This window comes from Panulirus ornatus, chromosome 19 (assembly GCF_036320965.1).
Source record: "Panulirus ornatus isolate Po-2019 chromosome 19, ASM3632096v1, whole genome shotgun sequence".
NCBI lineage: Eukaryota > Metazoa > Arthropoda > Malacostraca > Decapoda > Palinuridae > Panulirus > Panulirus ornatus.
Genome location: NC_092242.1, coordinates 20906813 through 20929451, shown reverse-complemented (window position 1 = coordinate 20929451; position 22639 = coordinate 20906813). Strand labels below are relative to the sequence as shown.

Below are 22639 nucleotides of genomic sequence, written 5' to 3'. Positions count from 1 at the left end.
TTACAGTGGTAAGTTAGAGGTAACAGTGGAATAACAACCTCGTAACAGTGGTATAACAGCCTTGTTACAGTGGTAAGTCAGAGAGGTTACGTAACAGTGGAATAACAACCTTGTAACAGTGGTATAACAACCTTGTTACAGTGGTAAGTCAGAGAGGTAACAGTGGAATAACAGCCTTGTAACAGTGGTACAACAACCTTGTTACACTGGTAAGTCAGTCTAGTAACAGTGGAATAACAACCTTGTAACAGTGGTATGGAAGTCTGGTAACAGTGGTTTTGTAACAATAACATGACAATGTGATAATGATGAACAGTTGGCGTTGACTTATCCCAGCGTTCATCGCATCTGCTTGAAGACAAACGTATTACAAAGTTATATTTAGCTTTCAGTTTTATTCCATTTGTCCAAGTGACTGTGTTGTTGTGTATTATCAGAGAGAGAGAGAGAGAGAGAGAGAGAGAGAGAGAGAGAGAGAGAGAGAGAGAGAGAGAGAGAGAGAGAGAGACCATGCCAGGAGAATGGATGACACCTTGATATATCTCACCATCGAGGCAAATTGTGAATGAAAATGCCTGCGAGTTAAGCTGGACTTTATTCATAACAACGCAGACTGCACAGAAAATAAAATCAACATATAAATAAACCTATGATAACATTGTCATACAACTAAGAGTAAAGAAAACAATAGGATCTATTTCTTCATCATAATTCTTATCGTGAAAATTCATAAAAAGAATGGAATTGTTACCAGATGTTTGGACACAGATGTTAGTCTTGTCACTGTCGCTGCACATATCCTGACAGTGAAACATGAAGGTCTTCAATGCTGACAGTGACAAATGGTCTTCACTGTTGACAGTGACAAATGAAGGTCTTCACTGCTGACAGTGACGCACGAAGGTCTTCACTGCTGACAACCATATGAAGGTCTTCATTGCTGACAGTGACATGTGAAGGTCTTCACTGCTGACAGCGACGTATGAAGGTCTTCAGTGCTGACAGTGACACATGAAGGTCTTCACGGCTGACAGCGACGTATGAAGGTCTTCAGTGCTGACAGTGACACATGAAGGTCTTCAGTGCTGACAGTGACGCATGAAGGTCTTCACTGCTGACAGTGACACATGAAGGTCTTCACTGCTGACAAAAACACAGGAAGGTCTTCACTGTTGACAGTGACACATGATGGTCTTCACTGCTGACAGATGAACATCAAGATCAATAAGATGTCATCTCACCATCTGGGGATAAGCTGGTGCACTTGGCACATCACAACACCTCGTCTTGTGATCTATGGTCTTGATATGCAGAATGGAATTGTGACCTTCTGGAAGAGTTCCTTGTTGACCATGTAAGATGCGTCATGGGTGGACGACGTCATGTTTGTGGGGCACCAGAGGAGTCCACGATGCCCCAGGTGCAGCCCGCGTGTCATGAAGGCCCCCACCCAACCTATGCTGCTATTCTAAGGTTACTTGGACGTCCACCACAGTACATACTGGACGTCCACACAGTATATGGAGGCAGGTCACACCACGCCGTCCCGTACCTCCACCAGGCTTTCCCTTACCTCCACAAGTCCTTCCCTTGTCTCAGATACGCTCACCCGTACCTTACCCATGCCTTCCCCTACCTCATTCACGACCACGGTCATGTCTTCCTCCACCAGCCTTCAGGTACCTTCGCGACGCCTAAAACCAGAGAATACTAGGCGTATTCCAGCGTCCACCACGCCTTTCTCTGCGTCCACCTCGCCCACCTCTACGCCTGCCACGCCCACCTCTGCGTCTGCCACGCCAATCTCTGCGTCTGCCAGGCCAGATAGAATCGGTCTCTTCATCCTCTTCAAGAAGGCCGTCGTCAATCCCATCATCTTCATCACCTCTACTTCTCCTATCGGGCAGGGGAGGCGCCTCCCCGGTACGAGGAGTCGTCGCCTCACCGCCACCACCACCACCACCGTTGTCCTCCACACAAAAGCGTCCCTGGCGCTGAAAGGCCGTCTACCACCCCAGCCTCCTCGACGACTACCAAAGCGTCTTCGTCGATTGCCGAAGATCCGTCGCAGAACGCATCGCCTCTCTACACATATCCACCTGCAGGAAACACACACACGCACACACGAGTGCTAGAAACTACATTATTCACGAGCGAATGTAATATGTTTCCCCTCCAGCAAACACATCTTCACATTACCCTCGACATCACTGGCCCTTGACCTGACCCGTAAGGATCAGGTCAAGGGCTAAGGTTAGGCGGCTGACTGTTGGAAAGAAGAAAAAAGAATGAAAAAAAGAATAAGAAAGAACTGAAGAAAACCCATACATTCCTCCTCCCGTAGAGTGAGAGATAATGATCAGCTCCTCGTTCCTACACAGTCATATACACCAGGAGCCCTCCCTCTCCCTTCATCTACCACACTGTCACTCCTCAGAGGTCACTCTTCTCACCAGTTGCCGTTGAAGAACTCCCTGCTGACGCAGTTGGGGGTGACCTCGAGCTCCGGCTCACACTCACGACGCCTCCGGCACCTCGTGATCCCGGCACAGCACCTGCGACGAGAGACGAGACCTTCAGTTATACGCCCACCACGGCACAACACTTCGCTGACACCTGCAGCAGGAGACACCGTATCTACCACCACCAGCAGGAGACACCGTATCTACCACCACCAGCAGGAGACACCTTATCTACCACCACCAGCAGGAGACACCTTATCTAACACCCGCTGCAGGAGGTGCCTCATCTACCACCCACAGCAGGAGGCGCCTCATCCACAATCTGCAGCAGGAGGCGCTGAGGAGGTCGTTCAAAACAATAATTCAGTAACATATGGGAAACTCTGCCTCCCGGCAGCGTGCTACAGCTGACACAATGGTAGTGTAACTTACTGACGATGACTACTTACACTACAATCACCACACACTCACTGGTCGCTGACGATGACTACTTACACTACAATCACCACACACTCACTGGTCGCTGACGATGACTACTTACACTACAATCACCACACACTCACTGGTCGCTGAGGAGGATTACTTACACTACAAGATCCACACACTCACTGGACGCTGACGAGGACTACTTACACTACAAGAACCACATACTCACTGGTCACTGACGATGACTACTTACACTACAAGAACCACACACTCACAGGTCGTGACGATGACTACTTACACTACAAGAACCACACACTTACCGAGCTGAGGAGGGCTACTTACACTACAAGAAGCCACATATCACTGGTCACTGACGATGACATATTACACTACAAGAAACACACCTCACTGGTCGCTGACGATGACTACTTACACTACAAGAACCACACACTTACTGGTCGCTGACGAGGACTACTTACACTACAAGAACCACATACTCACTGGTCACTGACGATGACTACTTACACTACAAGAACCACACACTCACTGGTCGCTGACGATGACTACTTACACTACAAGAACCACACACTTACCGGTAGCTGAGAAGGGCTACTTACACTACAAGAACCACATACTCACTGGTCACTGACGATGAATACTTACACTACAAGAACCACACACTTACCGGTAGCTGAGAAGGACTACTTACACTACAAGAACCACACACTTACCGGTAGCTGAGGAGGACTACTTACACTACAAGAACCACACACTTACCGGTAGCTGAGGAGGACTACTTACACTACAAGCACCACACACTCACTGGTCGCTGAGGGTGACCACAAGCACCACTCACTCACCTACAGCACAAACCGTCGGAGGAGCGCCATCGCTCGGGGAGGTTGGGCACGTTGCTACAATCTTCCCCGTCCTGAGGCAGGTCGTCGTCCCCTGGAGGTCCTGAGGACGAGACGAGCGGTCGGTTACTCAGGGACTCAGAGTCCCAACAGGTTATCATCTCGTCAGATTAGACGACAGACGTGCACACAGTACGATAACATGAGCAATGACCCCCTCAACGGCGCCGGGCACCACCCTAACGTCATAGAGCCAAAACGGAATCTCTACCTATAACCTCTACCTTCCTCCATAAACCTCACTGTAACGCAACCCTGATGTTAACATTAACGTGCCGGGCATAACCCTTAACCTCCTCTCTATTATGGAGACACGACCCACCCTCCCCCTCCAAAGATCATTACTGACCCTCGAAAGAGTTTACTTCCCAAAACCCAAGACACATTTGCAGACAGACACCACCACCACCTCGTCACCATACACTCACGTCAGGGCTTCAGGAAGGAGATGATCCAGACGAGGAGATTTCAGTGGTCGCACCTGTAGACCAGGACAATCTATAGTGCTTACTTCCTGGCCCAGGCGTCCCTGGTAACCTTATGAGCCACCTGCAGCGCTCTGGAAGGCGGCCACGTCTACTGGTTGAGAATACGTGTCGTAAAGTGTTGTGTTGTGTGTGCGTCTATGTGCAAAGAGTACAGGGCAGCTGAGTTGTGAGTCCTTAGTATGTTTTTTTCAGGGTAGTTGTATGATGGACACGAAGGTTCTGGGATAAAGTAAAACATAGACACTTAATTTCCCCCCTCGAGGGACTAAAAGGGTTGGAATAACTGAGAAAATATGTGAATCATGATTCTTATTGACCTTACTAATGCTAATCTGTAAAGCTCAGCACGGGGGGAGGGGGCGCTAACTAAGCCGCATCCCCTCACTCCCCCAATCCTCCCCACCGGTACGCCTCCCCTAGCGAGGCTGTGATCGCCCCACGTCCCACAACCTGTCATCCTTGAAGCATCAGGTGTCTCTATATATAAACAAAAGAAGGAGCTCAAAATGATCTCCAGGTTCTCTGTATTTTCTCCTTTCATTCGGGAAGTTTAACGATGAAGACTTTCCCTTTTTCCTCTTCCTCTGTCACGTCGGCTACAGAAATAGAAGATAAAGTAACCAATGTACTATCTGTAATTACCTTAATCCAGCACAAGGAAAAGATATCTTTTTCCTCAGATCCCCCGGAGGATACGAGGCACTAAACGTATTCTGAGGAAGTTCAGGTCGAGAGGCATGACATCAGAGGAACACTGTGGCCTCTGGTAATTACCTTCCTTAAGTCTCAAAGTCTCGTCTCAAAAAAAAAAAAAAAAAAGATTGGTATAAGCGTCTCTGAGCTGCAGTCGTGATGGTCGTTACGGCTACCCACGACAGTCAGAGTGTCACCTTTAATGCCACTGGCCCTCCCAGGCATGTGGATTGGCTCTATGATTCTCTCAAAAGGACGAACTGCAAGACCTGTTGACTGTATCCTCTTCCCCCCACGGGTGAGTTACAGTTAAGGGACGAGTCATGTGCAAGAGAGAGAGAGAGAGAGAGAGAGAGGAGAGAGAGAGAGAGAGAGAGAGAGAAAGAGAGGAGGAAGAGGGAAAGTACAGTATGGAATCTGTTCGAGGCACAAAAGGTAAATAAGAAAGAGGACTTGGGCGTGATGATCTCTGGTGACCTACAACCAAGTAAGTGGAGCAGAAAGCGAGTGAAAAAAAAGAAAGGCGATCGAAATTCTAAGATTCATAGATAAGGCATTCGAATTCAAGTCCAGGAAAATAATCTGCACTTAGTACAGTTCAGCGGTGTGTTCCCACCCTTAATAGTATGTTCAGTCTTGCACATTTTCCTTGAAAAAAGACAAGAATAACGAAGCAACATCGCGAATCCACCAACATGATTCCCGGACTGAGAGACAAATCCTATGAGAGCGAGTGGATGACTCGAACTTATTACAAAAAAAAGAGAAAGTTAAGATAGGATCTGATACTACAGAGGTATTCAAAATTAACCAAAGGCTTTTATATCCCGTCTCTCGCAGAAATTCAAGGCTAGACCCGTCTGATTTCAGTAGTAATGGTTACGGACTCGTAGGTAAACGTTTTACTAAGAAGGGAAAAAAGATACATTACAACAGGATGGTTAACACATGAGATGACGTCACCACCTGCCGTAGGTTACAACAGCGTCACAGACGTATTTATGAAGAGATTTGACACACACACACACACACACACACACACACAAGTCCACGACAGACTCCTTCCTTACGTATATTTCTGATCGCTGAGCCTCTGATGTCTTCGACCATCATCACCACTAAGGAACCTAATGGTCGTCTGAGGTATGCGTTGCCTTGATATTTCTACGCATTTTTATCTTAGACGTACTGAAGGAATAGTGAGGGGAATTACCACTAGATCACAGGTGAAGATAAGATAGAAGAAGTACTTCAAGAGCCAAAGAGTGTCGTCGGAACATGTAAAACTAAATCATCTTTCTACTATTAGCACAAACAACTCGGACGACTGAATGCCTTACTCACGATCATCTCACATACTCTACCTCGACCAGGATTCAAACCTATTTCGGTCTCGGCCCCCTGGTATACATCACAGTCAGCAATGGTGACCGCTACACCACAGAGAACCTCTGCTTCCCGAGCAGACTGAGCACTCGACCCCTCTCACAATTGTGGTTCTCATCCATCTTCAGTTTCTAAGACTAACGTGAATAAGTACATTATAAGGTAACCATCATCATTATTATAATGCAGTGTCCCAAATGCCATATGAAGGCGAGCGAGAATGCCAGTCGAGGTGAGAGCGTCGCAGTGCCGTCCACCGTCACCACCAGCAGATCAACGGCCTCCACCTCCGACCTGTTCATGATCATCGCCGTCTGCTGCGCCGTGTGTGTGTTCCTCACGCTCTTGGTCTTCATAGTTGTCCTCCTGACCCGGTGATGGGGATCCTCCGGGGGACAGGACGACTGGTGACCACCTCACTGGCTGATCGTGACCCACCCAACACCACCACCTCCCGGTGTGGTGCAGGGCGCCATGCCTTCCTGTGTGAGGTTTTAGGTTGTCTTCTTATATCCAAAAATTTAGTTCCATCACATTTGATTCCTGTCTTTATTATCATTCCCTCACCGTAGCCATCTTCCTCGAATAATATTTCTCCACAGTCTTCCTACATCACTTTACTACTCTTCCTTTCACTCTTCCTCAAAATCTTCCTTCCAGTCCTTCCCACTCTTGCGACCCGGCAGCTTTCAGTCCTTCTATTTCCGCCTCAGTTACCTCGCATGACAAGCCTGACCGTCAAACGTGTCTGTGCGTTATTATCGTCTCTACGTGCTTAAGGATACATAGACGAACGAATGCTATGTCTCCCTGTGTACTGCCACTCTCCATCATGTCACTTATAGGTCAGATCAAAGGATTACTTCGCTACATTCTTGTCTTCACTACACCCTCACAGGTCAAAGGCCACATCCCTTCTATATCCTCATAGTCGTACATCCTTCTCCTCACCATACCTTATCTTCACTACACCTTCATCAGCCTCCAGTTAGTGTGGGACATTACAAGTGTTGCACAGAGGGTGTAGCACGTCCCGCCACGTCGCTCGCCGCAGCAGCGGGAGGCAGCGAGCATGACCTCCTGCTGTCCAGACTCCTGTCCTCCTCCCCTGGGACGGAGTGCATAGTGGGCAGGTGGACGTTCTGCCGTTGGTAGTCATCCTTGTGACCAGCCTGGTGTCACCTGGGAGCCTCCAAGCGGGGAGGGTCAACAGCTGCCACCTGGACTCCCGTGTGAACAGCCACTTGGCGTCAGTGGTCGTCCTGAGTTGCCCTGGAGCAATCCACCGACCTCACCCATGCTCCACCATCCACCCGGGCTCGCTCCTGCTCCACCATCCATCCACCAGGGCTCATTCCTGCCACACCATCCATTCCAGTTCACCCCCGCCACACCCGTCCTGATGGTGTGACCTGATATGCGGATTTAGACTGGAGCTGTACCACACACTGGAGGCCAGTACCCCACCAGCTGCCGTGCTCCTGTTACCACGGGATCAGGTTCCTGATCATCATATGACCCACCTGTCGCTACCTCCTCCCTACACCATCTGCTGACACATGCAGAGTCAAGTGAAGTTGCTGCTCAACATAGGCGTTGGTCATGTGTATATTCCATCTTCTGTACCGTTGTATAACATCCCCCATCTTGCCTCCTGTACCCATGTAAACTCCCACCTGTGGCTCTCCCTCATTCTCCACACTCGAGGTTGCTGTGAATCATCCAATATAAAGTGAAAGCAGAAGATGATTCCCTTCTCTTTCCCGAGTTTGTTAGAGACGAAGTGAGGATCATGATGCATCATTAGTCCCAAGATGATGATGATGGTCCGGGATGGTAGGGTCTACTGGTCAGTCCCCAGTGATGTGACGTGGGGCCATCTACACCTCACCCTTGCCTATAATGATAACGACATCATCTTGCTCAAGGGTTTACACCATATCGTAACTGCTTCCTGTAAAGCTTGGGCTGTGACATCGTCCCAGGTAATTAACACTCATACAGACTTAATCAACATTCATGTTTACCCCTCCAATCACTATCATTTAACTGGCAACTGGAAAAGTTAATATGGCACAGAGAGAAAACTTTCTGTTTGTTTACTTGTTGTCTGGGTGGGTGCTGACACTGTGTGGGGTGCAGTGAGTGCTGACACTGTGTGGGGTACAGTGGGTGCTGACACCGTGTGGGGTACAGTGAGTGCTGACACCGTGTGGGGTACAGTGGGTGCTGACACTGTGTGGGGTACAGTGAGTGCTGACACTGTGTGGGGTACAGTGAGTGCTGACACCGTGTGGGGTACAGTGGGTGTTGACACCGTGTGGGGTGCAGTGGGTGCTGACACTGTGTGGGGTACAGTGAGTGCTGACACTGTGTGGGGTACAGTGGGTGTTGACACTGTGTGGGGTACAGTGAGTGCTGACACCGTGTGGGGTACAGTGGGTGTGACACCGTGTGGGGTACGGTAGATGCTGGCACTAGATGCCTTATTGATTTTAAACACTTGCTAGATTATGCTACGGTCCACGACAGATCAAATTCATCCATTTTCACTTCCTTTTGATACTAATCTCATTCTGAGCAATTACATTGAAACATCATTTTTCTATGTTAGCTGAGACGAAACATGGGCAAGTGAGCGCTATAATCAAGGCCAACTCGTTAACACTGTGCACACTCTAACCTAACCTAACCTAACCTAACCTAACCTAACCAAACCTAACCTAACCTAACCTAACCTAACCTAAACCTAACCTAACCTAACCTAACCTAACCTAACCACTGCACCACGGAGGCCCACCACAGTAGAGGATATACGATGATGATGGACGCTGTCTTATGTCACCTGAGAGAGAGAGAGAGAGAGAGAGAGAGAGGAGGGGGATAGTATGACGTCATGGATGACGCAGTAATAAGAGCCTTACACTACGCCAGATGGCAGCAGCCGACACAAGGGTTCAGGTCCCCGTTCATCACACAGGTGGCGTGTGCAAGTCTGGGGACTGATGTTCCCAGCGATGGTGGCGATGTGGGGAGACCTACCTGTGGTGGAGAGGTCGGTGGTGGTGGGGACTGTTGAGGTGATGGTGGTGGGGTCCGTCGGGGTGTTGGTGGTCTGGCCGGCTCCTCCTGTTGGTTGAGAGGGAAAAAGAAGAAGTATTGTCGTCAGCGAGTGAGGTGAGGGACGCTATGTTAAGACATGACTCATGTAGATGAATATGGCCTCCTTCAGGATCTGTTGTACAGGTTCAGTATAGCCATCATCATCATCATGACCACCAGTGATAGAAAGCACAGACACTCACCCTGGCAGAGGATGGCAAGTACGAGGAGCAAGAAGAGGTCGCCCATCTTGGCCCCTGACGCCGACGGAGGAGGGCCCGAGGGGTGACTGCTGCAGGCCACCAGGGAGGTCTGGGTCGGGGAGAGGGGGAGAAGGGGTCAGGTTCAGCTCCCGTGATGCAGTACACTATCGCCAGGTGAGGCTGGGGGTGAGGCAGGTACTGAGGGACGAAGACGAGCTACACACGCCCTCAAGACAAGAGGGGAGGACGCCAGAGGCGAGGGTCAGGACGTGCACACCTCACTCCCTCGTCCTCGTCCTCTGTCCTCACAGCGAGGATGACGAGGGATCTACTTAACTGTCATACGTTCCTCTTCATTCATTCCGTTCACCGGGGAATAACGTTCCAACAGATCGTATGATTAACTCCTTCAAGTCCTCACAACTGTATTCACAAACACTCATCCGCTCTTAGTTATCGTTCACTCTTTAGACTTAGTTACTGCACACAGTGACGCTTAATCATCGTGCCAAATGAGGCTCAGTTATCGTATACATAAATGTGCAGTGATCGTGCATTACAAGGCTGGGCCATCTAACATAACAGGGCGTAGTTATCGTGCACACTAAGACTTACTTATCTTACAAATTAGGGCTCGGATATCGTACATCCCCATTGCTTCATCTGGCAAAATAAGGCTTAGTTATCATATGCAATAAGACTTAGTAATCGTACACAATAAAGATCAGTTATCGTACACAGCAATGCTTGATTATTGTATAAGATAGGACATGGCTATTCCATGCAATTGTACATACAATTATACAACTGTTAGTGTTCATTCAGGAGAGCTCCACGACCCAACACATCCCACTTGAGGACAATTGGCTCCAGCAATAGGAAACGCGCGGGTCTGGCGGCTGAAATGTGACTCTGTATTCATGTCGGTGGCTCAATGTGGCACGTATGGCGGGTGAACTGCTGTTGCCTCACATCCCTGTCGGTGTTTGGATAGCGTCAGCAACTTGGTTCCGGCTCCGACAGCCGGCCTACCTAACCCACACTGCTCCAGATGACGTTCATTTCTCTATTCCACACTGCTCCATTTCCCGCATTGGTGAAGTAGCGTTAACAACAGAAGGCTGGGCCTTAGAGGGAATCCCCTCACTTAGTTGATAACCATGAGGAAAATGGTATACAAGTGTTGGGGTGGTTGGTGTTCGGGTTGTTAAACTAATGGTTCACAACCCGGCGGAGGGAGCTGGAAGAGCACCATGCCCCTGTGTAGGTAGGCGGTGGGAACTCTTGACCAGATAGACCACGACCACATACCTGCTACAGGAAGCCCACAGGACTATTAGCTCCCGCCCACTACTGTCCGGCCCCACTCAGGCATCGAACACAATGAACCACCGGACTACAATCACGCCTCGCTGTGAACCGCTCAGCCACGGCGCGTTCGTTCCGCCTCTCCTTGTATATATATATATATATATATATATATATATATATATATATATATATATATATATATATCCCTGGGGATAGGGGAGCAAGAATACTTCCCACGTATTCCCTGCGTGTCGTAGAAGGCGACTAAAAGGGGAGGGAGCGGGGGGCTGGAAATCCTCCCCTCTCTTTTTTTTTTTTTAATTTTCCAAAAGAAGGAACAGAGAATTGGGCCAGGTGACGGTAGTCCCTCAAAGGCCCAGTCCTCTGTTCTTAACGCTACCTCGCTAATGCGGGAAATGGCGAATAGTTTGAAAGAAAAAAGAAAGAAATATATATATATATCCCCTTTTCTTTTCCGTTCATTTTCTTTCATACTTGTTTACCGTTTCCTGCATTAGCGATGTGGCACAAGGAACAGACGAAGAAAGGCCTAATCCGCTCATCCATTCTCTAGCTGTCATGTGTAATGTACCGGAACGACAGACTGCAATCCACAACCAGGTCTCATGGATTTTTCCGCGGTTATCCCCTGCTACTTCATTGACCCTGGTTCAGTCTTTTGACAGCACGTCACTCCCTCTATACCACATCACTTCAATTCACCCTATCCCGAGCACGCCTTTCACCCTCCTGCACGTTCATGCCCCGATCGCTCAAAGTGTTTTTCATTCCATCCTGCCAACTCCAATTTGGCCTCCCGCTTCTCCGATTTCCCTCTTATTCTCTCCATATATCCAGATCATTTCAGCACATCTTTAGCTCTCTGAGCTACACTCTTGTTATTATTACACCTCTCTCTTACTTTATTATTTCCTACACAATCAAACCACCTCACACTACACATTGTATTCAGACATTTAATTTCCATTACAGCCACCCTCCTCCGTACATCCTCCTCTATAGCCCATGTCTTGTATCCACACAGGAGCGATGAGACTACAATATCCTCAAAAATGCCCATTTTCGCCCTCCCTGATAATGAACTCTCGTTCCACGCATTCCTTAATGCTTCCAAACCTTCTCCCGCTCACCTACCCTGACTCGCTTCCGTTTCCTTTATTCCGTTCGCTGCCGTGTCCACCTCCAGGTAACTAAAACGCTTGAATTTCTGCGATTTTTGTTCTATTCAATTTCACACCCGAACTAGCCTGTCCCTCTGCCCTGTTAAACCTAATAACTTGCTTTTACTCACTTTTGCTCTCAACTTTCTCCTTTCACACACTCCCAAACTCAGACACCATTTTCTGCAGTGTTCACTCGAATCTGCCACCAGTGTTGTATCATCAAACAACTCACTTCCCAGGCCACTGAGTGTAGAACGATAAAAGGCGAGAGTAAACAAAGCTAAGTGAATGGGTGAGGAATGGAATGTATTTAGGGAAGCAATGATGACACTGTGCGAGAAAAGAGTATAGCATGCGGGAGTTGGGAAGCGAGCTGGTGAGGAAGGGTAGTGAGTGGTGGCATGATGAAGTAAAGTAACTAATGAAAGAGAAAAGAGTTGTATGAGCGGTACTAACAGGGAATAAGTGTATATGGTTGGGAGAAAACAGCAGAAGGTCAAGAGGAAGGTGCAGGGGTTGAAAAAGAGGGTATATGAGAGATGGGGTGAGTGAGTATCCGTAGACTTCAGGGAAAATAAAATGTTTGGAAGGAGGTTAACAGTATGAGAAAACAACAAAAGAAATGGGAACATCGGTGAAGGGGGCAAATGTGGAAGTTCCAACAGGTAGTGAAGAGAAGAGGCGAGAAGATGGAGGGAGTATCTTGAAGGACTGAATAAGGCGTCTGATGATAGGGTGGCAGATGTAGGGTGTTTGGATCAAGGAAGAATGCAAAGAGAGAGAGTTGTGGAAAGTGATTTGGTGGAGAAAGAAGAGGCGGTGAAAGCCTTGCACATGAGTGAATGTGGTAAGGCGTCTGAGGTGGATGGTATTGCAGTTGACTTTCTTAAGAAAGGTGATGATTACGTTATCGTTTAGTTAGTTAGGATTTTCAACGCATGTATGCCTCATGGAGAGGTGCTTGTGGATCGGAGGAATGCACGTATAGTGCCATGTGGAAAAGGGGACAGTGTGTGTTCAAGCTACAGAGAACCTGGTAAGTTGCATGGGAGAGTAATGCCCGGGAGGGTGAATGCATATATAGAGTATGAGACTCGGGAAGAACAATGTGTCTTCGGGAGTGGTAGAGGATGTGTGGGTGGATGTAGTGTTTGCTTTAAAAACTGTGTGTGCGAAACGCTTGGATGATGTTTGAAAGTGTCATTAACGAATCTGGAGAAACCATATGATACAGAAGCCTTGTCTAAGATGTTAAAGATATATGGCGTGTCAGTGAGGAGATAAGTACAAGAGTCTATGGGAAAGAGATGAGTACACTGTCAATATATATATATATATATATATATATATATATATATATATATATATATTTTTTTTTTTTTTTTTTTTTTTTTTTTTTTTTTATACTTTGTCGCTGTCTCCCGCGTTTGCGAGGTAGCGCAAGGAAACAGACGAAAGAAATGGCCCAACCCCCCCCCCCCATACACATGTACATAACACGTCCACACACGCAAATATACATACCTACACAGCTTTCCATGGTTTTACCCAGACGCTTCACATGCCTTGATTCAATCCACTGACAGCACGTCAACCCCTGTATACCACATGGCTCCAATTCACTCTATTCCTTGCCCTCCTTTCACCCTCCTGCATGTTCAGGCCCCGATCACACAAAATCTTTTTCACTCCATCTTTCACCTCCAATTTGGTCTCCTCTTCTCCTCGTTCCCTCCACCTCGACACATATATCCTCTTGGTCAATCTTTCCTCACTCATTCTCTCATGTGCCCAAACCATTTCAAAACACCCTCTTCTGCTCTCTCAACCACGCTCTTTTTATTTCCACACATCTCTCTTACCCTTACGTTACTTACTCGATCAAACCACCTCACACCACACATTGTCCTCAAACATCTCATTTCCAGCACATCCATCTCCTGCGCACATCTCTATCCATAGCCACCGCTCGCAACCATACAACATTGTTGGAACCACTATTCCTTCAAACATACCCATTTTTGCTTTCGAGATAATGTTCTCGACTTCCACACATTTTTCAAGGCTCCCAAAATTTTCGCCCCCTCCCCACCCTATGATCCACTTCCGCTTCCATGGTTCCATCCGTGACAGATCCACTCCAGATATCTAAAAACACTTCACTTCCTCCAGTTTTTCTCCATTCAAACTCACCTCCCAATTGACTTGACCCTCACCCCTACTGTACCTAATAACCTTGCTCTTATTCACATTTACTCTTAACTTTCTTCTTCCACACACTTTACCAAACTCAGTCACCAGCTTCTGCAGTTTCTCACATGAATCAGCCACCAGGCTGTATCATCAGCGAACAACAACTGACTCATTTCCCCAAGCTCTCTCATCCCCAACAACGTTCATACTTGCCCCTCTTTCCCAGGACTCTTGCATTTACCTCCCTAACAACCCCATCCATAAAACAAATTAAACAACCATGGAGACATCACACACCCCTGCCGCAAACCTACGTTCACTGAGAACCAATCACTTTCCTCTCTTCCTACACGTACACATGCCTTACATCCTCGATAAAAACTTTTCACTGCTTCTAACAACTTGCCTCCACACCATATATTCTTAATACCTTCCACAGAGCATCTCTATCAACTCTATCATATGCCTTCTCCAGATCCATAAATGCTACATACAAATCCATTTGCTTTTCTAAGTATTTCTCACATACATTCTTCAAAGCAAACACCTGATCCACACATCCTCTACCACTTCTGAAACGCACTGCTCTTCCCCAATCTGATGCTCTGTACATGCCTTCACCCTCTCAATCAATACCCTCCCATATAATTTACCAGGAATACTCAACAAACTTATACCTCTGTAATTTGAGCATCACTCTTATCCCCTTTGCCTTTGTACAATGGCACTATGCACGCATTCCGCCAATCCTCAGGCACCTCACCATGAGTCATACATACATTAAATAACCTTACCAACCAGTCAACAATACAGTCACCCCCTTTTTTAATAAATTCCACTGCAATACCATCCAAACTGCTGCCTTGCCGGCTTTCATCTTCCGCAAAGCTTTTTACTACCTCTTCTCTGTTTACCAAATCATTTTCCTAACCCTCTCACTTTGCACACCACCTCGACCAAAACACCCTATATCTGCCACTCTGTCATCAGACACATTCAACAAACCTTCAAAATACTCATTCCATCTCCTTCTCACATCACCGCTACTTGTTATCACCTCCCCATTTACGCCCTTCACTGAAGTTCCATTTGCTCCCTTGTCTTACGCACCTATTTACCTCCTTCCAGAACATCTTTTTATTCTCCCTAAAATTTACTGATAGTCTCTCACCCCAACTCTCATTTGCCTTTTTTTCACCTCTTGCACCTTTCTCTTGACCTCCTGTCTCTTTCTTTTATACTTCTCCCACTCAATTGCATTTTTTCCCTGCAAAAATCGTCCAAATGCCTCTCTCTTCTCTTTCACTAATACTCTTACTTCTTCATCCCACCACTCACTACCCTCTCTAAACAGCCCACCTCCCACTCTTCTCATGCCACAAGCATCTTTTGCGCAATCCATCACTGATTCCCTAAATACATCCCATTCCTCCCCCACTCCCCTTACTTCCATTGTTCTCACCTTTTTCCATTCTGTACCAGTCTCTCCTGGTACTTCCCCACACAGGTCTCCTTCCCAAGCTCACTTACTCTCACCACCTTCTTCACCCCAACATTCACTCCTCTTTCTGAAAACCCATACTAATCTTCACCTTAGCCTCCACAAGATAATGATCAGTCATCCCTCCAGTTGCACCTCTCAGCACATTAACATCCAAAAGTCTCTCTTTCGCACGCCTGTCAATTAACACGTAATCCAATAACGCTCTCTGGCCATCTCTCCTACTTACATAAGTATACTTATGTATATCTCGCTTTTTAAACCAGGTATTCCCAATCATCAGTCCTTTTTCAGCACATAAATCTACAAGCTCTTCACCATTTCCATTTACAACACTGAACACCCCATGCATACCCATTATTCCCTCAACTGCCACATTACTCACCTTTGCATTCAAATCACCCATCACTATAACCCGGTCTCGTGCATCAAAACCGCTAACACACTCATTCAGCTGCTCCAAAACACTTGCCTCTCATGATCTTTCTTCTCATGCCCAGGTGCATATGCACCAATAATCACCCACCTCTCTCCATCAACTTTCAATTTTACCCATATTAATCGAGAATTTACTTTCTTACATTCTATCACATACTCCCACAACTCCTGTTTCAGGAGTATTGCTACTCCTTCCCTTGCTCTTGTCCTCTCACTAACCCCTGACTTCACTCCCCAGACATTTCCAAACCACTCTTCCCTTTACCTTGAGCTTCGTTTCACTCAGAGCCAAAACATCCAGGTTCCTTTTCCTCAAACATACTACCTATCTCTCCTTTTTTCACATCTTGGTTACATCCACACACATTTAGGCACCCCACTCTGAGCTTCGAGGAGGATGATCACTCCCCGCGTGACTCCTTCTTCTGTTTCCCATTTTAGAAAGTTAATACAATAGAAAGTTAATATATATATATATATATTATATTATATATATTATATATATATATTATATATATATATATATTATATATATATATATAATATATATATATATATATATATATTATATATATATATGAGGGCGTGGTACCCAGCGATGGAAGGCATGTCGGTGGTGTGGGAGGGAATTTCGGTTCTCTGCAGGAGGCAGCAGACGAGGACCCAGTCTACTAGTAAATCTAAACAGCTCAAGACTTTGGCTCGTTTACCTGCAGGAAATGTCCCTTTACAAGTAGCAGCAGAGATACCAGCAGAAGCAGGGGGGCACCAGCAGCAGCAGCAGTAGCAGTAGCAGAGGCGCCAACAGCAATAAGGGCGACAGGAGCGGCAGTATCAGCAGAGGCACCACCAGCAGTAGTAGCAGCAGAAGGGCTGGAAGAGGCCGTATCCCCACGACCACAGATTAGGATTTGGGTCACTACTGAGGTAGAGCTTCCATCACACCCTCCTTATATCTCAGGGGTTTCAGGATACAGCGTGACAATGATACAGTCCTGCTGCACACAGGACAATGGCGTCGTCGCTACAGTGACGAGCCATCACTGGCTGACGTCAGTGCTTGTGTTGTGCCACTATAATTTTTATCGGTGAATGAGATGAAAAGGAGGACATTGCTTGCTTCCTAAACGGACGGTCGGATACTGGCCTGGTCCCCGGACGGTCGGATACTGGTCTGGTTCCCGGACGGTCGGATACTGGTCTGGTCCCCGGACGGTCGGATACCGGCCCGGTCTACTGTTAAGACCGTGACTGGTCATTTCCAGATTCTTTCTGGAAGCTGGTGCCACACACACACACACACACACACACACACCACACATCCAGCTGTACAGTAACTGTTGCCTTCTGATGGTCATCACCGACTCTACCGGTTCGTTCCGCTACTTGGTAGTTCCGTCCTCTGGTCCAGTGTCCAGGACGCCTCTGGTCCAGTGTCCAGGTCCCCGGGGCTTGTATTCTGACTGCCATTGTCTCCCTGTCATCCATTCAGAAAGTGATGGATGGCTAGCTTAAGGGACGAGTGACGGGAATGAATGTCCCAACCTGTGGGGTGGAGAGACGCCCTCCCCAGAGATCTGTGTCACTACATTCCTCACGTATCTCCTTGTAATAGGATGTGGGACGGACACATGAAGTCCCCGGGAACGGACACATGAAGTCTCCGGGGACGGACACATGATGTCCCGGGGACGGACACGTGATGTCCCGGGGACGGACACATGATGTCCCGGGGACGGACACGTGATGTCCCGGGGACGGACACATGATGTCCCGGGGACGGACACATGATGTCCCAGGAGATGGACACACGATCCCAGGCAGATCGGACACGTGAATTCCAGAAGGGACGGATATATGAGTTCCGGGGGTGTGACACATGAGTTCTAGGGAGAAACCCACTCATCAGTCCGAGGAGAGAGGGACACATGAGTCCTGAGGGGGAGGGGACAGACACGTGAGTGGCGGGGGGAGAGAATTATGATTCCGGTAGCGGGGAAGGTGAGGCTGATGATGGAAGGTGAGGCTGATGATGGAAGGTGAGGCTGATGATGGAAGGTGAGGCTGATGATGGAAGGTGAGGCTGATGATGGAAGGTGAGGCTGATGATGGAAGGTGAGGCTGATGATGGAAGGTGAGGCTGATGATGGAAGGTGAGGCTGATGATGGAAGGTGAGACTGATGATGGAAGGTGAGGCTGATGATGGAAGGTGAGGCTGATGATGGAAGGTGAGGCTGATGATGGAAGGTGAGATGATGATATGATGAAGGTGAGACTGATGATGGAAGGTGAGGCTGATGATGGAAGGTGAGGCTGATGATGGAAGGTGAGCTGATGATGGAAGGTGAGGTCTGATGATGAAGTGATTGACTGTGATCGGACAGCGTGAGGCTATGCTGTGAGGTGAGGCTGATGATGGAAGGTGAGGCTGATGATAGAAGGTGAGGCTGATGATGGAAGGTGAGGCTGATGATGGAAGGTGAAGCTGATGATGGAAGGTGAGGGTGATGATGGAAGGTGAGGCTGATGATGGAAGGTGAGGCTGATGATGGAAAGGTGAGTGCTGAAGGGAAGTTGAGACTGATGATGGAAGGTGAGACTGATGATGGAAGGTGAGACTGATGATGGAAGGTGAGGCTGATGTTGGAGGTGAGACTGATGATGGGGGTGGGGGGAAAGGTGAGGTGATGATGGAAGGGAAGGCTGATGATGGAAGGTGAGACTGATGATGGAAGGTGAGACTGATGATGGAAGGTGAGACTGATGATGGAAGGTGGCTGATGATGGAAGTGAGGTGATGATGGAAGGTGAGGCTGATGAGGGAAGGTGAGGCTGATGATGGAAGGTGAGACTGATGATGGAAGGTGAGACTGATGATGGAAGGTGAGGCTGAGATGGAAGGTGAGGCTGATGATGGAAGGTGAGGCTGATGATGGAAGGTAGAGGCTGATGATGGAAGGTGAGACTGATGAGGGAAAGGGTGAGACTGATGATGGAAGGTGAGGCTGATGATGGAAGGTGGGGCTGATGATGGAAGGTGAGGCTGATGATGGAAGGTGAGGCTGATGATGGAAGGTGAGACTGATGATGGAAGGTGAGGCTGATGATGGAAGGTGAGGCTGATGATGGAAGGTGAGACTGATGATGGAAGGTGAGGCTGATGATGGAAGGTGAGGCTGATGATGGAAGGTGAGGCTGATGATGGAAGGTGAGGCTGATGATGGAAGGTGATGGGGGCTGATGATGGAAGGTGAGGCTGATGATGGAAGTGAGGCTGATGATGGAAGGTGAGACTGATGATGGAAGGTGAGGCTGATGATGGAAGGTGAGACTGATGATGGAAGGTGAGGCTGATGATGGAAGGTGAGGCTGATGATGGAAGGTGAGACTGATGATGGAAGGTGAGGCTGATGATGGAAGGTGAGGCTGATGATGGAAGGTGAGACTGATGATGGAAGGTGAGGCTGATGATGGAAGGTGAGACTGATGATGGAAGGTCAACCCTGAGGTCAATATGTTCTTGCTGACCTCATCTTGATCTTTATGACCTGTGATCCCGACACGACCCGTAGCCCGCCGCCTACTCTCTTTCCCGCCTCCGTGAGGCAGCGTCAGGAGGAGACGACTGAGCCTTAGCGGAAGTATCCTCACTTGGCTTCTTCCGTTGCTCCCTCTCTGGCAGAGTGATAATACAGAAGTGGAGGCTGAGGGGAGCCCGTTACATCCTCACTGGGGGCTGAGGGAAGACTGTCACACCCTTAGTAGGAGGCTGATATAAGGCCGTCACACCTTCAGTAAGGGGCTGAGGGGAGAGCGTCACGCCCTCAGTAGGGGGCTGAGGGAAGAGCGTCACGCCCTCATAGGGCACGCCCTCAGTAGGGGCTGAGGAAGAGCGTCACGCCCTCAGTAGGGGCTGGGGAGAGCAATCATGCCCTCAGGGGATGAGGGGAGAGCTCATGGGGGCTGTAGGGGAGAGCGTCACGCCTTCAGTAGGGGGCTGAGGGAAGAGCGTCACGCCTCATAGAGACTAGGGAGGGTATAAGGAGGGCCGCTCGAGGGGGTAGGAGAGCGTCACGCCCTCAGTAGGGGGCTGAGGAGAGCGTCACGCCTCATAGGGCTGAGGGAGAGCTCGTAGGGCTGAGGAGAGAGCGCCACGCCTTCAGTAGGGGGCTGAGGGAAGAGCGTCGCGCCCTCAGTAAGAGACTGAGGGGAGAGCGACACGCCCTCAGTAGGGGGCTGAGGGGAGAGCGTCACGCCCTCAGTAGGGGGCTGAGGGGAGAGCGTCACGCCTTCAGTAGGGGGCTGAGGGAAGAGCGTCACGCCCTCAGTAAGAGACTGAGGGGAGAGCGTCACGCCCTCAGTAGGAGGCTGAGGGGAGAGCGTCACGCCCTCAGTAGGGGGCTGAGGGGAGAACGTCACGCCCTCAGTAGGGGGCTGAGGGAAGAGCGTCACGCCTTCAGCAGGTGGCTGGGGGAAGAGCGTCACGCCCTCAGTAGGGGGCTGAGGGAAGAGCGTCACGCCTTCAGTAGGGGGCTGAGGGAAGAGCGTCACGCCCTCAGTAAGAGACTGAGGGGAGAGCGTCACGCCATTCCGTAACTGTTGTGGTAGCACTGAGCCTCATGACTCACCTGTGCCCACATGACTCACCTGTACTCACATGACTCACCTGTGCCCACATGACTCACCTGTGCCCACATGACTCACCTGTACTCACATGACTCACCTGTGCCCACATGACTCACCTGTGCCCACATGACTCACCTGTACTCACATGACTCACCTGTGCCCACATGACTCACCTGTGCCCACATGACTCACCTGTACTCACATGACTCAGCTGTGCCCACATGACTCACCTGTGCCCACATGACTCACCTGTGCCCACATGACTCACCTGAGCCCACATGACTCACCTGAGCCCACATGACTCACCTGTGCCCACATGACTCACCTGTACTCACATGACTCAGCTGTGCCCACATGACTCACCTGTGCCCACATGACTCACCTGTGCCCACATGACTCACCTGTGCTCACAGACTCAGCTGTGCCCACATGACTCAGCTGTGCTCACATGACTCACCTGTGCGCACATGACTCACCTGTGCCCACATGACTCAGCTGTGCCCACATGACTCACCTGTGCCCACATGACTCACCTGTGCCCACAGACTCAGCTGTGCCCACATGACTCAGCTGTGCTCACATGACTCACCTGTGCTCACATGACTCAGCTGTGCCCACATGACTCAGCTGTGCTCACATGACTCACCTGTGCCCACATGACTCAGCTGTGCCCACATGACTCAGCTTTGCCCACATGACTCACCTTGACTCAACTGTGCTCACATATCGACTTATCTTCATAATAAACCTGAGTCTTACTCATCCGCCTTAACCGTACAGGTGATCTGTCTAGGTGGACAACACACGTCTTTGAGCATCGATCCGTTCGCCTATAGAAGGCCGAGCTCGCATCCGGGGAATCCAGTCAGGATCTTGACCGAATTTGGCAAGCATGCGCAGTGCGAGTCAAAACCACCCCACACACACACACACACAACCACACACACAACCACTCCAGCTCATTAAAGGACATGTTGATAAAGCAAATTTAAGATGTTTTGTCATGAGTATGCCTATAGAATTTACAAAAAAGCTGTGAACATACGTAGCGAAACGCAAGAACAACAGGGAACCAGTTCAAATTGCTGGCGGTGTCTGGTAAATCATATAAACCAGCCAATCAAGTGACCACATCCAGGGGCATTCAGCCAATCAATTGGCCACAATCATCGGGGAGTGGCTGGTGTCTGTTTCAAGTCGCGGATGGTGGACATTCACGGTGTAGTAAATGACCAGTTGGTCTGCCATTTATCGAACATAAATATCTGCCACTTATCCACCTACAGGTCTTCCATCTGTCGAGAAATAGGCCAACCATATATCGACCTAAAAGTTTGCCATTTGTTGACCAACAGGTCAGCCATCTATCGACCCACATGTCTGCCATCTATTGAACAATAATCTTGCCATCTACCAATCAATAAGTCTTCCATCTATCGACCACTGGCTCTTCCATCTGTTGACCAACCTATCGGCCAATACATCGGCCATATATCGACCGTAAAATCATTATCTATCCAGTGTAACCGCAGCAGCTCCTAAGGAAAATATATACCTTTGATATACTTTATATTGTCATATTTGTTTTCTAGGAAGACGGTAGAGTCTTTTGATGCTATTCACAGCACACAGCCTTTTCATCTCAAGGCGACCGGCTTCTGACAAATCTCTTACTTGCCAAACTCATCCGTTTACTTTTCTGTCTTTA

General features: G+C 48.6%; 1 protein-coding gene across 1 annotated transcript; it reads right to left on the bottom strand.

Annotated features, from left to right (window-relative positions):
* Positions 1–579: 579 nt before the first annotated feature.
* LOC139755678 (uncharacterized) lies at positions 580–21494 on the bottom strand. The gene is made up of 10 exons (XM_071674324.1): positions 21465–21494; positions 20412–20901; positions 20028–20187; positions 17903–18190; positions 17015–17237; positions 9678–9786; positions 9415–9501; positions 3749–3848; positions 2454–2555; positions 580–2099 (listed from the first exon to the last, which is right to left on the bottom strand). Exons 1-10 carry the CDS (start codon positions 21492–21494, stop codon positions 1676–1678), a joined length of 2013 nt encoding a protein of 670 aa, XP_071530425.1. The 3' UTR covers positions 580–1675.
* Between the last annotated feature and the right edge of the window lie 1145 nt (positions 21495–22639).